General features: G+C 37.9%; 1 protein-coding gene across 3 annotated transcripts in view; it reads right to left on the reverse strand.

Moving 5' to 3' along the window:
* LOC103470231 (netrin receptor UNC5C-like) overlaps positions 1 to 15,461 on the reverse strand; it is a 188,512-nt gene that overhangs the window by 20,350 nt on the left and 152,701 nt on the right. For 2 of the 3 annotated variants that reach the window (XM_008418508.2, XM_008418510.2), the window contains exons 8-12: positions 14,685 to 14,741; positions 6,473 to 6,664; positions 2,234 to 2,451; positions 1,516 to 1,651; positions 939 to 1,026 (exon numbers count right to left, since the gene is read on the reverse strand). In XM_008418508.2, coding sequence (XP_008416730.1) covers positions 939 to 1,026; positions 1,516 to 1,651; positions 2,234 to 2,451; positions 6,473 to 6,664; positions 14,685 to 14,741 — 691 coding nt within the window. The remainder of the gene's footprint in view (positions 1 to 938; positions 1,027 to 1,515; positions 1,652 to 2,233; positions 2,452 to 6,472; positions 6,665 to 14,684; positions 14,742 to 15,461) is intronic. The other variant, XM_008418509.2, reaches the window with a different exon arrangement.

The raw sequence follows: 15,461 nt of genomic DNA on the forward strand, positions 1-15,461 counted from the left end.
TTCACATCTGGAATTAGTAGCTGTTTGATGGTATCAGACGAAGTCTGCTGAATAAATCACAACAGGGCGTACAGTATGTAAACACACTACAAATAAATTACATACACATATACTGTATTTTCCGCACTATAAGGCACACCGCATTATAAGGCGCACCTTCAATGAATGGCCTATTTTAAAACCTTTTTTCATATATAAGGCACACCGCATTATAAGGCACATAGAATAGACGCTTCAGTTTGGGTTACCAATTTGTTCCGTACTCTATTATTACACATCCACACTTGTAAAGCAGTGGTCCCAGAGTACTTTATATAGTAGGCTGCCCCAGTCATTGTTTCACTCATGGTGTTGGTGTTGCGATATTGTGCCCAACTGCTTTCTGGGTAACACAGACCAACCGACACGCTGCCGCCACAGTCTCTGTCTCTYCCCCCCCCCCGGCTTTAAATGTATTATCAAACTTTATTAACAAACCAGCGTTCTGACAACTATCCCAGCATGCACTGCGCACTTCTTCTATGGGGGAAAATGAAGTCGGCGGCTGCTTACCGTAGTTGCTAGACCTGTTGTGGCTCAATATTGATCCATATACAAGGTGCACCGGATTATAAGGTGCACTGTTGGCTTTTGAGGAAATTGAAGGTTTTTAGGTGCGTGTTATAGTGTGGAAAATACGGTACTGCCATTACAAATAACTTCATAACTTAACACATAACATGCTTTTTTTGTCTCCTTAATTCATGCTACATTGAAGAAAACCTCAAAATAAACAACGCACACATGTAGTATGAAACAGAGAAATAGTAGAAATGACTCCCTAAGAATAAAGGATACTAAAATCCAGGGAAGATACAAATATCTAACAAAGAAGGTGCAAAATTTGAAACGAGAAAGAAGGTTTCTTGTTCAAACTTAAAGAGCAATGCTAAACTTACCTTAAGCTGTCCTTTCTGTGCACGGTCACATGCATCTCATACACTCTGCCCGGTGGGACGGCGCCTGCTGGCACCAACAAGCTTACACCTGCAGAAGAGCGGATAAGTAGGGCAACATAGACAAAGGAAAAATAAGCTTCCTTACAGTTATAAATTTACAGATGCACAACTAAATAGTTGAATGCACAACCAGTTCCCATTTTGTCACTGATACATGTTGTTTATGTTTTTCAAGTGCCATATACAATGTGCAGATTGCTATCTTCTAAAGTTGTGTTATGGAGGTGTTCTAGTGATTTAACTCAAATCCTTAATTTTAAATCTATTTTTTAAATAAATATAGAAAAGGATAAACTGATTTTTCTACATACTGATGTGTTGATACAAATCAGAATTTCTTGTTGAAAAAGGTTTACTTTGTTACTTTTCGCAGTGGTCGCAGATAATTTAATATATTATTATTTAAAAGGCCTAAATAAAATCCTGAATCTTTAAATCTTGGTAAATGACATGAAATTTTAAATAACAGAATATAAAATCAATGCTTAGCACCGAGCTGTGCTTGAACAGCGTTAACCTGAGTTGGGTACGATGAGGTGTCCTCCCTGACTATTGAAGGATCCGTGAGCAGTGCAGGAGGGATCTCTTGTCCGGGCTAAACTCTGGCTGCGAATGTTTATGCTGTCACTGTTATCCAACAGAGACTGAGTAACCTAGGGATAAAAACAGAATCAGAATGCCTTTATTGCCATTGTACAGAAGCGCAACGCAGTTTCATTTCAGCACAGCCTGTCAAAGGACAATAGTAAGAATTAGGAAGAAAGAGGCTGAAGATGCGTTATAACCCGACATGCACCGAGTGCTGCAACAAATAGCTCTGGTCTGTGCCTCATATGAGGCAGGTTCACTTACAGATACAGATGGGCTTAAAAACTGTTGAGGTAAGAATCAAATGGCCATAATTTGAATGAGATCATCACCACTCTTTAACTCTTGTACTGCCTCAGGATGGGTTCTGTGATGAATCTGAGTGGTTCCATCTCTGTTTGGGACAACTGGCTCTATTGTGGTTGAAATGTAGTTTAGTTTTTAGAGCAGAGAGAAAAAAACTAGGGCACTGAGATGTATGTGTTCTAACAGTGTTCACTTTGTCTTTGACCTGAAATACCTAGATTTTCAAATCCTCTATTATGTGCTGTTTTAGCAAAGAGATCAACATAAAACATTGGGGTGAGAGAAGATCACATTCAGATGGAAGATCCCATCTCTGTTAGTGGCTGCACTTGGAACATTACCTTAGGAGACAATTTTGAGGTGAAGTCCCCACCGAGGTCATCTGGTGGTGTGACCAGACCTGATGAGTTGTAGACTTTGATCTTCAGGTTAGGAAGAGGATCCAGGAGGGGGGAGTTGGTCATCGGGATTTTATCAGACACGTCGTGAAGCGCATAAACTGGGCCACGATACATAGCAGCTGCATTTGTCAGATCTGGAGGGGCAGTCAGTAGGTCAGCTGAAAGGACATATCAGAAAGGTTGCATGAGAACATTTCATTTTATTAATACTTTAAAAGAAAGAAGAACCAACATGACACCAGAGTCAGAGCTACAGAAAATACCTTCTGAGGACAGTGAAGGGTGGCTGTCGATAAGGTGTTTTATTGGTATTATAGTGTGTCAAAACGGGCAAGATTTGAATTGGAAATGAGTAAACCTGCTTGTCATACCCGCTCTGTCATCTCAAATTTGAGATCTGTCTCAAATTTAGGATCTGTCATCTCAAATTTGTAGTTTGTAGGGACTGCTGTTTTTTTTGCTCCTGCTAGTCCCAAACTACAAACTACATTTGTAGTTTGGGACTACAAATGTAGCCCCAAACTACATTTGTAGTTTGGGGCTACATTTGGGGCTACATTTGTAGCCCCAAATGTAGTTTGGGGCTACAAACTACATTTGTAGCTTGTACATTTGGGGGTACATTTTGTACATTGTAGTTTGTAGTTGTCCCAAACTACAAACTACATTTGTAGTTTGGGACATTTGGAGTTTGTAGTATGTAACTTGCATTGGAGCACATTAATATATTACAGCAGTATCTGTGAACTGTTGAAAGATGAGGTCCTCTTTTAATAATGACATGACTTAAAGCCTCACATCTCCACGGCCCTGAGCAAAGGTCTTAGTCAGAGTGTCACTCTGGATGTCTGTCAAAGAGGGCTGATATCCAGAAACAAAGGCAGAGACAACTTTCCCAAGGTTAACCTTTCATCAAAGGATACGCAAGACTTCTTTTTCTTTACTTCAATCGCCAAGTTGCACAAAAAAGTTTATAATTTAGAGCAGCTTGTAATTTGTTCGCTCCATTACCTCACAGATGATACAGAGCAGCCTCATCTAATAATACGCAGACTGTCTATGAAGGCAGGAGGCCTATCCATAATTAAAATCCTCACAACTTACTAAATTTTGCTTTGATCACAGAAGGCCAGTTACCCACTGAGAACAAATCCAGCTTTGTTCACACCAGGTTAATTTTTTTGGTGCATAGCACCTGAAATCCTGCTGTTCCCTCCAAGAAACCCTCAATTTCTATTTTAAAGTCGCTCATCATGACCTCCCTTCCTCACAGTCACACACACGCACGCACACACGCGCACACACCCCCCCCCCACACACACACACACACACCCACACGCACACACGCACCTGTCAGCTATCAGCCCTCTACTTACTTTACCTCCATGCTGTTTACCCTTAAAGCCAATGGGTATTCCTGCCAAATAATCCCTGCTGAAATTTAATTAACAAGTGGAGGAAAACCACAGAGAGAAGGAGAGCGAGACATTCAAGGAGATAATGCTTCATTATTAGCAATCAGAAGTCGTCCCTCAGTGCAGAGTGACAAGCATCTCAATGTTTCACAGATAAAATGTCGCCCTGTGTCTACGTAAGACATTCGGCACCGAATGCATACATTTATTTATAACTTGCCGTTTGTTTTTGCTCCTGCTCTGACCTCACTTTCTCGTTTTCATTGCAAACTGAGTGAAAGTCCAATCATCAAGGCACAAGTTGCTATACAAACACAAACATTGGACCATTTCCAAATGGTGCTGAGGATTTTACAGGAATTTGCATTGAATAAAAAGTGTCTTTAAAAGCCAACAAAAAAAAAAAAAAAAAATCTTAGTGATTCAAACTGGGAGTCTAGAGCTGCCACAAATGATTTTAAGTCCTTACAGTTGAAGAAGACCAAAACCTTTGTGTTTTAAAAAAAATTACAATCATGCATACTAGTGCAAAATTATTATTTTTAACACAGGAATGTCAGCTAACTGAAAACTCTGTTGACATACTTTAGATTATACTCAGTATTGAGTCAGGGCTCTTTTTGCATGAATTACTGCACCAATTCAATATTGCTTAGAGGAGACCACGCTGTCTCTCTGCTGAGGTGTTAAAGAAGCCCAGGCTATTTTAGTAGCAGTCATCTGCATTGTTGGATCTGACGTCTACCATCTTATTCTTGACAGTATCCCATTTATTCTCTATGTGATTTAGGTCAGGTGAGTTTCTAGGCCAATCAAATATAGCAATATAATGGTCATAAAAACAGTTATTGGTACTTTTGGCAGTGTGGACATGTGCCAAGTCCTGATAGAAAATAATATTAGGATCTCCATAAAGCCTGTCATCAGAGGGGAGGGCAATGTGGTCTAGAGTTTCATAGAGGACAGTCGTTATAACTTTAGACTTGATACATCGCAGTGGAACAAAAGCAGCAGATGACTGTAGTGCTCTCCATTTCAGTGAACCTTAATCAACTCACCACTCCTCCACCAGACTGAGAGACCCTTATTTCCAGATTAAATGCAAAATGTACTTTTATCTGAAAATAGAACTTTGGCGTGCAGTGGCTTTTCCTTTTAGCCCAGATAAGATGCTTCTAAAGTTGTCTCTGGGAGTGGCTTAAGTCAAAGAATGCGAAAGGTCTGGCTCATGTCCTGGATAAGTTTGCATATGATTCTGACTGGCAGACCACAGTTCATGTGCCTGCAGCACTGTGTCAGACAGTGTTGTCAGCAACACAGGAGCTCCACAAGGGGCTGTCCTCTCTCCCTTCATCTTCTTCCATATTCTGTTCTATTCTATTCTATTCTGCCTCGTGAAGCACTGACTGAGCTCCCACACATTATAATTCAAACTTAGATCAAGTTATCTTCTTACTTTCCACACATTTAAATGCCGTTGTTAAGCATCAGGACTTTTCATGATATCCGGGCATTTTTTTGTACTATTCAGTGAATGGTAATGTAGAATTTAAATTACTTGTGAACTATGGTACTCCGTGAAATAACTTGATTAATTCAATTCAAGCTGAGGTTGAATTGAAGAAAAATATTTATTTCAGATTTGTGGGGGTGTAGAAGTGCCTTCTACCAGTCATTTGCATGGATGCACCTTTGACTATGCAAAGTCAGTATAGTTTTTACATTTCAATGTGTGCATAATTTATCTTCTGCTGAAAAATAACAGCAAATCAAATACAAATACAAGTTTAAGAACCTACATTGACTGATATCTGCTGTTCCTGAATTTCATCTGTTTAATATTTGAATATGCATGCAAAGAGGAAGAAATGATAGTGCACACCCGAGTCTAAAATATAGCTCAATTTAAACAGAAAGACATTCATCATTGTGATTGTGATGATAAAAAAGTAGAGACGTAACCTATAAAGCCTAAGACCTGGGACCAGAATGAAAAGACGAATGCAGATGAAAAGGAAATTTGATTGTACTAAAAGTACAGATGGGAAGGAACGAGGGGAAAAACAGAGAGTGAGGAATAACACACAGAGAGAGAGAGGAACAGAGGATCTCCTTTGATGGATTAGAGCAGTCCCTGGAAGAGATAGATTAATCCAAACCATCAGAGACTGACAGCATTATGGGAAAAAAGAAAATAAATGACACTGGCATAAAGACCTTAAAGAGGATATGACAGGTACAATCATTTGCATGAAAACAACATCACATCTGCCATTAGCCAAGCCATCATTTAGCTGTGTATGGTCCACAAAATATCATTACGCTTAACAGTTGTTTAAATCTAACTTCAAGTGCACAAGGAGATAGATCATTATGAAAAACAAAAATTAAGACAGGAAACTTTAGCAGCAATACTTTGAATCTGTATGAATTTACTAGTTTCTCACATCGTGTGGGATTTAGGCAAACTCTGCATTATATTTAGGATCCACAACAGCATTTTTATCTTTAACAAGGACAGTTTCCACACAATGATTCGTTTGTTCTGCCAAATACTTGCTGCTTTTCTTTGGGCAATTATCCTGTCCTTAACTCAATTTTTGAGCCAAGCTTCCAACTGTCAGACAATAGTTGACAGTTGTATAACATTTGACTTAGAAGACATTGGCATACAGATCAGGTCCTGGTACCCTCCATGACCTCATTTTGAACAGGTTTTCACAGCATATTCCTAGGTGAAACGCTAATACGATGCATACATTACCTGATCTGGCTGTCTTTATATTAACAGACTGGAAGCCTCCATTCAGTGCTGAAGTGTCAATGATGTCCGAGTCAAAGTCACGGTGCGTCTTGCGATATACAAAGAGCGCCACGATAGCAGAGATGAACAGGCACATAATCACGGCGATGACAATACCCACATAGAGAGCCACATCGTCTGTACTCGGGGCAGCTAGAGGAAACAAAAAGAGACACACCACATGTTAGACGTCCTTACTGTGAACTGGAGGCAAAAACATTCTGAAGAGGAAAGCAATGAGTGAAATAAAAGGATCCAGGGATGTACAGCAATACTGTAGAAGAGTAAAGTAAAACTAGGAATACTTTTGAAGGCTTTCAGGCATTCTTAATGTTTACATCCCCTTCATGCTATCATTGAAACACAAAGGACAAGCGCTATAGGTTCCATTTCAAATGAAATGTTCAAGTCGCCCTCCAGCTGGTTTTATATGGTAATTTGTCTAGACAGAGATAGAGAGAGATACAGGGAATCTTAAAACTTAATAGGGTTGTTAATTATTTTACAAGAGTCCCAACATCCTTTTTCAATTTGGCTGGCACTTTAACGGCGTTTCACTGAAAAAGTAATTTGTGAGTCGTGTTTTAGAACAGAGGAAGGGACAGAAATTTTAAATTTTGAATACTGTGGAATGGAAAACGCATAACCCAACGCTAAAAGGAATAACGAATAAGGAAAGGAAAGGATTAAAGGGGTCCGGTTAGGAGAGCAAAGGATAAAGATGTGAAAATAATTGGAGAAAGTATGCTGCACTCAGAAAAAAAGTCTTAAAATAAAGCACAAGAGAAGATGAGGAGTGAACATGCAAAAATAGAACAAGCTGGCAGACAGGTTGGTGAATAAGATAAGAAATGAGTGGATAAAATGCAGAGCGGCGATTAAGAAAAAAATAAGTGGAGCTCAATAAATCCTGCGTGGAAGAGAGAGAGAAAAATAAATCCTACATATTTAACATTAACGTTATTGGAGTCTTACACTTTAAAGCAAAAGGTTTATAATCATGTCCTCTGCAGCTCGTGGGAGGGGATTTGTGTGCAGCTGTTAAGACGACAAAAATGTATAGGAAACTCCTTTTAATCCACCCTTAAAGTTGAGTAGCAGATAAAAGGCTTTTAGCAACAAACAGCCTAAGTTATTTGCTGAAGGATTTGTTGTTGTCACACCAAAGCAAGTTCACAAAGCATGAACTTGATTATGCATGAGTGAACCCTTTGATGAGGCCCACAAGTATGATACACACAGGAACTTAAGAGTGTTGGTTAGTCATTTACCACTTGAGGGAGCTGTGAACCACTCTGACCGTCTCTGGGGGCCGTGCGGGTCATGAATAGCCTTCATTTACGCTGCTTCTCAAGGAAGGACAAAGTCAAATCTGAGAAGGTGATAATCTAGTGTATGAGTGCTTTTTGGATGTTTATTGATAAATGACTTTGAATGAGAAGCATGTATAACAGCTAGATGTTGACAATTAAGTTCTACTATCCATGATACCGTATGGGTACATGCTGGACAGGTTGCAGTTTTTCGCAGGGTTACATAGACACACAGGACAAAAACTCCCACCAATGGGAATGTTAGAGTAAATAATTAACATAATATGCATGTTTTTGTACAGTGGGAGAAATTCAGGGTACCTGAAGAGATCTCACGCATGTATTGGGAGTCCAAACCCATTGAGGAAACACCCTCACTATTGTCAGACTGGTTCAGTGCAGCTACAATCCAGTAGCTTGCCATCATGGGTGTGTGAGTGTGCCCTTTGAGATGTCAATTTGATATAAATATTATAAATAAAATTAAAATTCATTATGTAATTAAACTGAATAAAATTTAATAAGATAACATGCATTAAAAATTACGAAAATATAAACTACTGTCTAATATTTAACTGTCTAAATTAAACGCATGACGCACATACAGATTTTAAATACCTAACTTAATTAGAAATCTTCATATCCAGTCACCAATTATCTTCCAGTTCTCTTTGCTGTGAGGTCTTGGATTCCTCAACTGCAGCTGCGTAAAGCTGTCCTATTATCAAAGTCCCTTCATTTGGCAGTAGGGAATAGAACTGCATAATCCTCTTAGGCCTCCAGTTTTTGATCTTAATTATAATAATCACCATCTCCTTATGGAATCTTTATCATAATCCCACATTAACTTAAAGGTGTATAACTTTATAGCACACACAATATGTGCCAGCTACAGGAAATACATATTTTCCCCTCTAAAGCAAATTTTCCATTGAATGATTTGGCAAACTTCTATCTGTTTCCATATTTTGTTTGGAGATGAATAAAAAAGACGTCCCATGTGGGCTCCTACCTGCATGAGTAAACTACCTACAGCTGCAAGAAAGGAATTTATTTATTGTTCAGTTTGCTTTACATTGTCTCCCTTCTTTTTTTTTTCTTCTTTTTGTTAATCTTTGGCACATTTCTTCTGTTGCTTTAAACTTACAGGTAAACAATACAACATAAACTAACCTATGGCATCTGCAAATGGTGCACAGCAAAAACCAATATTGCATGGGTCATTTTCTCATATTGATCTCATTACTTCTTAGTAATATCTTACTTAGCAGCTCACATGCCATGTAAAAAAGCTACAATGTTTCTGTGAATCATATTGAAAGAACTCAGTGATTGTCTAATGTAGCAGGGTTAATATAAAACAATAAAATGTTATTTAATTTAATTCAATTTGGTGACACAAAGAGATTTTTGGTCATCTCACTGGTTGCTGGACTCATGCCTTCATCTATTATTTGAAAACATAGGCATCATTTGACAAGTATTTCTGAATAACTAAGACTGAACATTATTGGTTATTTTTGACAAAAGAGTGCTTCCCCGACTTGGTCATTTTCTTTTTAGCAAAATTACTGGTTTATTATTAATTGTCTTAAACAACTGTTATAATTATTAACAGCCAAAACCTGACTGTTGTTAAAGCACAACACTGTCATTGTGTGGCCTACTGACCCAAAGTGAGAGACAGTTTAAAGGCTCAGGAAACCTTTGCAGAACTTTAGAGGTAATTAGCTCATTAGGATGTGACACCATGAGTTTCCTTATTGACCTTTTTCACTTTATTCTAATTTTCTGAGACATTGAATTTTCTGTTTTCAGTCTCTGCAAGCCATAATGATCAAAATAGCAAGTAAAGACTTGGAGTATATCACTGTATATATGTGATAACTATACGAGTTTCACTCTCTGAAATGACTGGTAAAAAATATATTGCCTTTCTAAACAATAATTACATTTTTTAGATGTACTACTATGTAACAAGACTTTGTGTTTTAAAAATGTGATCCATTTTAGACTCACACGATGCATGATTTTTTTGCTTTGCCAACATTTCCAAAAAGTTACAAATCAATGGGACAGAACTTGAAGGGCTTAGAATTAAACAGTGTTGACTTTTACAAAGAAAGACTTGTGGGCTGATGAGACATGTCATTTCTTTCGCAGAGATAATCAGTTTAACTAATAACAGTTTTACTCAATACTTCTCAGTGAGGAGGCTAAGCATTGCCTTTGTGTGTTATTAGAGCTCAATGGATTCTAATATTTTCTGTTTCACCAGCGCTGGTGCAGTCAGCGCAAGGTACATAAGTTACTGTCACAATGATTTGTGATGGAATGAAATGTCTGGCTGCTAACAATTTACCTAATCTTGAAAAAATATCTTGAAATCAGGAATAGTATAACTGTTCCTGTGTGTATGTGAGTAACCGCTGTGTATATTTAAATATTCACAGACCAGAGCGCGTAAGAATTTGCAAAAAGGATTTGCTCTCTTTCACACGCACTTGATTACACACACGGGCTATCAAAGCAGAAGACCCCAGCTCACCCTCTCAGTTAGTAGCAATCACTATCTATTGATTGTCTGAGCTTTTTGTCATTCTCTGAGTCTGTTCAATCTACCACGGAGAGGATTTAAACAAGGGGGGGGCAAGGATAACTCAGATTAGCTCGTTTCTATCTTCTGTGTGATTCACATCCAAAGCAGAACTGCGGACAATCACTATCTGACTCTCATTCAACTGCCTTTTTAATCTTTGGCGCAAACATGCAAGCACCACCCATATAGCATCTCTGGTAGGCGAATCTACCTATTAAGTGACTAATAGGGTTCAATTCAAAACAGAGTACACAAGAACACAGACATTTGGAAATGTATCTGTACCTTACATGGTGAATTTGGGGGGAATATGTCAATACCAATAAATAATTATCAATCAACTGCAACCTGAGTTCATATTTACAGTGCACCCGGAAAGTATTCACAGTGCTTCAATAATCCACATTTTGCTTTGTTACAGCCTTGTTCCAAATTGGATTTAATTGATCCCTTTCTTCAAAGTTCCACACACGAGTACCCCATGATGACAATGTGAAAAAACACTGCTACCAATATCACACTTTACTGTAGGGATGGCATTGGCCTGCTAAGGAGCTGTACCTGATTTTCTAGAAACATGAAACCAGGCATTCACGTCAAAGACTTCAATCTTTGTCTCATCACATCAGAGAATTTTGTTTCTCATGGTCTGAAAGTTTTCAGCTGCTGCCCACAAACATGAGTTCTAAAATATACGCCAATTCCCTTTGCTCAATGAATAAAGTTCATCTTCATCAGTTTTTTACCCTAACCTTTTTGATCTAAGATAATTTTCAACTGCCCAAAAAAATGTTTTTCAAAAACATTAAATACGCAGTCGGATACCGATGCACATATGCATATATGCACCGTGGTTAGTTTTTGCAGCTTAAGTGGAAATATTCTATAAATCGCCCCATGAAAGCACTGACTTCACTTCTGGAAGTGTATGTGAGGAAGGTGCTGTCACAGGAACCTGCTGAGTTCAATGAGACTTCAGTGTGGGAATCAATATTTGGGAATGATCCACAGACCTTCATGTGGTCAAGGTGGTTGTCAAACTGTGGAAGCACCACAGTACTGTTGAGGGGGAAAATACCTTTACAGTCCATGTAGCCTATTAGTGAAGCATTAAAGACATAGAGAAGCAATTCAGAATGCATTATAAACAAGAAACCGTCAAAGGAGGAGGTTAGTATCAACCTGTCCTTTACTCATATAGTTTATAAATTTGTGCTGTACAGTCATTCGGTCACTTTCAGTGACTTTGAACATGAAAGGCTTGTTGGTGCCAGACAGGCTGATGGTCTGCTTTCTACAGAAACTGCTGATCTGATGAAATTTTCATGAACAACCATGTCTCTAGTTCATAGCAAAAGATCCAAAATAGATAAAATATTCAATAAGCTGCACTTTTGTGGATGTTGTCTTGGTGTTGACAGAAATGAGATAGTGATTCAAATCTACATCAGAAGTAGGAACAAATAAGAGTGAAAGTCGATTTAAGTGGGTAGAGGGTAGCCAGGTTTTAATGCACTGAGCTTGCAGCTCCAAAGCCTAGAGCCAGATGTTGCATGCAAGCAGTCCTTGGTGATATTGCACTCGCGGATATTGTAGCAGCTTTAGCTATATACAAGGTATGTGGAACAATACATCAAACCTTTAAGCAGAACAGCTATGGCAGCAGAAGATCACACCAGGGATGACTGAATTCAGTTCAATTCAAATCAAATTCAAAAATACTTTATTGATCCCAAAGGGAAATTAAATCCCTTAAACTAAGACTTCTTAAAGCTAAGAAAAATAAACTAAGGCTACAATTCACACAAGACCATGAAAAATGGACAAGAACAAAATGAAAAACATTGCGTGGTCCTGATTTCAAAATGAATAGTCAGATGGTAAGGAGGAAATTTAGCATAAACATGACAGTGTCAATTCACCCTCTCTTACACCAGTGGTTCAGACTATAGGTGGTTCTGCAGCATATCTTCTTAGCACAGGTTGTACCTCCTAGTAAGAACTGAGCCTTGTTTAAATCCCACTATCTGCCTTAGTATTGCTGCTAAACTAGTCTATCCCTTTATGACCACAGCGTATTTTTTTTCTGATGGTGACCTGTATCAGGAAAATGAACATCATACGCTCAAATCATTTCAACTGGATTCTTGAACAGTGAACCTTCAGAGTAACCAAATCTCTTTCTAATTGGATGTTTCGGGACATAGTATAATGGAAAAAAGATTTGCACAATGGGTGTTTCCCCTGATAATCTCCAGTAACCATGTGATGCTATGACACTGATATGAACCAAAGGTTTTGAGGAATCTTTCAGAATCTGCATTACAAACAGTATTCTTAATGGAAAAAGTGGTCCAGCATAGTACAAGCAAGGTATGCCTTACAATGTGGCCAGCGAGTCTGCTGTATAGTTTGCCTGGTTACTTGAGTGTAAGAATAAGTTTTAAAAGAATAACAGTCCATTCCCAACAACTAATTGAAAACAAAGGTCGCAGTGACTTCTGAGTTCAGTAAGACTTCACAAGTAGGATCAATATTTGCGATTGAGCCACAAACCTTTTTCTGGTCAGGTCAAACTGTGGAAGCACCATAATAAAGTTTCAGTTTGGGAAACAAAAACAATACAAAACCAAAAAAAAAAAAACTTATGGTCACATGCAGCCCTCCTCTGTAGTAGGAAAGATATAATCAATTACTTAAGATTGCATTATAAACAAAACACAATAATAAAGAAAATCCTTCTGGCATCTTTACTTTTGGATGGTTTCAACTTGCAGTCTAAGCACTGAGTGGGCCGTACTAGAAATATATTTGGAGTCTCAGAAATAAGAAGTGACATTGCCAAATGTATTGCAGCTTTTTAAAGAACAGAAGAGCACTATGGAGAAGTATTTGCACTAAGATAAATGTCTAACTAATAAAACTGAAAGGAGAAATGTAATCACAATTACAACACATCCTTCTGATGAGAGGTGCTTTATGTAACAGAAACAGAATGACACACTACTACATGAGCTGTGACTGTTTCTGCATTATTTGTATTCTACATCTATCAGCCTAGCAATGTTAATTTTGCAAAACCTTCTATTATAGTGAAACTGTGTCGACAGACAGTTCTTGCAATAACACATTCAAGACACTCAAGGCTTTGAAGATCCAAAAAAAAGCTCTTCTCCAATGAGAGCAGTCATGAAAGGCAGAGATCTTTTCCCTCTTGCACTTCTCCCTCTCTGTCTTGTTCTCAGTTTGAGGTAATTTTCTCTCATTGTGTCAGAAGGAAAAGACAGGTGATGGAAGGCAGGGAAGACCACTAAAAAAAAAATACAAATGGCACCACGAATAGTGGCATCAGGGACAGTTAAAGCCAATATATATTTTTTAAATCCTATCAAAATTTCTCACTTTATATGAAACCTATAAAGACAATTTCAAAATTCCCAATTTAGACATGACACCATCAGAATCTCTCTAAGAGAGTATTCACATCTGACACATTTGATCCGCTTTAAATGAACCAGAGATCGTTTGCCCTTGCAGCGCACATGTAGTACCACCGTTCCAAAATGAGAAATATTACATTGATTCAAACTGGTGCTGCAGTTGCAATAAGAGCGCAAATGTGCACAAGAGAAATGCAACAAAAACTTCCAAAGTTTGTTTATCTGGGTCTGTGATCTGTTCCACCCTCCTCCTTCCCGTCCAATGGGAGCAATGATCATCACCAGCATGGCTTTGTTTACAAATTATAGTCCGCTTGCCAAAAAACCAAACCGCACCAAACAACAAAAACAAAAAAAGTCAGCTTTTAGTCCAGACTATAAAAATAGACCAAAGCACTTTTCTGGTGTGACTACACCTTAAGATGCTGTAGCTGGACAAATCAAGAGGATATGTGCACACCTGCAGCCATTCTAGTGTACATTCTGGACCCAAATTAGCTTAATGCAAAGCTCTTAAACACAACACATCAAAGTTTTGGCTATACTGATGCAAAATTGAAAACTCTGATAAAAATAAATAAATAAATAAATCACAGCTGCAACAAACTTGCATATAGAGATTCAAGCTAACTGGTACTGGATTCATAGCTGAGACAGAAGGAAAGACAGCAGAACTGATTAGTGGAATGTACGTTTTTAAAATGCAAGTGCAACAATAAAATAAAAACAAAAGGTTACTGCTCACAGAATGAAATGGCTACATGAAGAAAACTAAAATAAAAGAAAGATAGATTATTGTAAAACATAAAACATCAACTTACATGGAATTCCCAAAGCACTCTGTTCTTTGGGCTCAGTGGACTTCTGAAACAATGAACCTTGGGACAGGAAAAGAAACGAATGGTGGAATGAGAAAAATGAATAAAAAAGGACAACAAAAATAAAGTAAATGAAATCAAATGAAACAAACATGAAAGAACAGAGACGAGTAAATGACAGTATTTCCTGCCATGTCAGTTTAGTTGTGCAAAAATTTGATATCCAGAAGGTTTGCAGAAAAGCTTCTTAGACCACAAAATGAAAAAAAATAATAATAATAATAATTGATTCAGAAACCATACATGCAAAACATAGGTTATCTATATTGGTCCACTTGGTTGAAGGAAACAGGAGGTTTTTGACATAGATGAACTTTTGATGCACTGATGTATTATTGAAGAGTTGGTATATAATTGATATAAAGCTCCATAACAACATTGGGTGCTTAAAAGCTTCTTGGCAGAACACCTGACTAAAAAAAACACAATGATTCAGCACTATAAAGAAAGATATACTGACAAGGTTAAGTGGGGTGATAACCACATACTCTATAAACAAATTGTTACACTTGTAAAGTTGACAGGTAGTACGTGCCATTTTATTTTAAATGCTCAGGTGAGACGGGAAGCTTTAGCCATAATTTTAGATGTCTGCTTTAAGCAGTTTGCCTTGTTTTGGTGTGATTACATTGGATTTAAAGATCATTTGTATGACAGAAATAGGCCACACTTTGTTACTTTATGACAAAAATTGAAAATAACTGTAAAGAAAGAAAGAAA

This window comes from Poecilia reticulata, linkage group LG9 (genome assembly GCF_000633615.1).
Source record: "Poecilia reticulata strain Guanapo linkage group LG9, Guppy_female_1.0+MT, whole genome shotgun sequence".
NCBI lineage: Eukaryota > Metazoa > Chordata > Actinopteri > Cyprinodontiformes > Poeciliidae > Poecilia > Poecilia reticulata.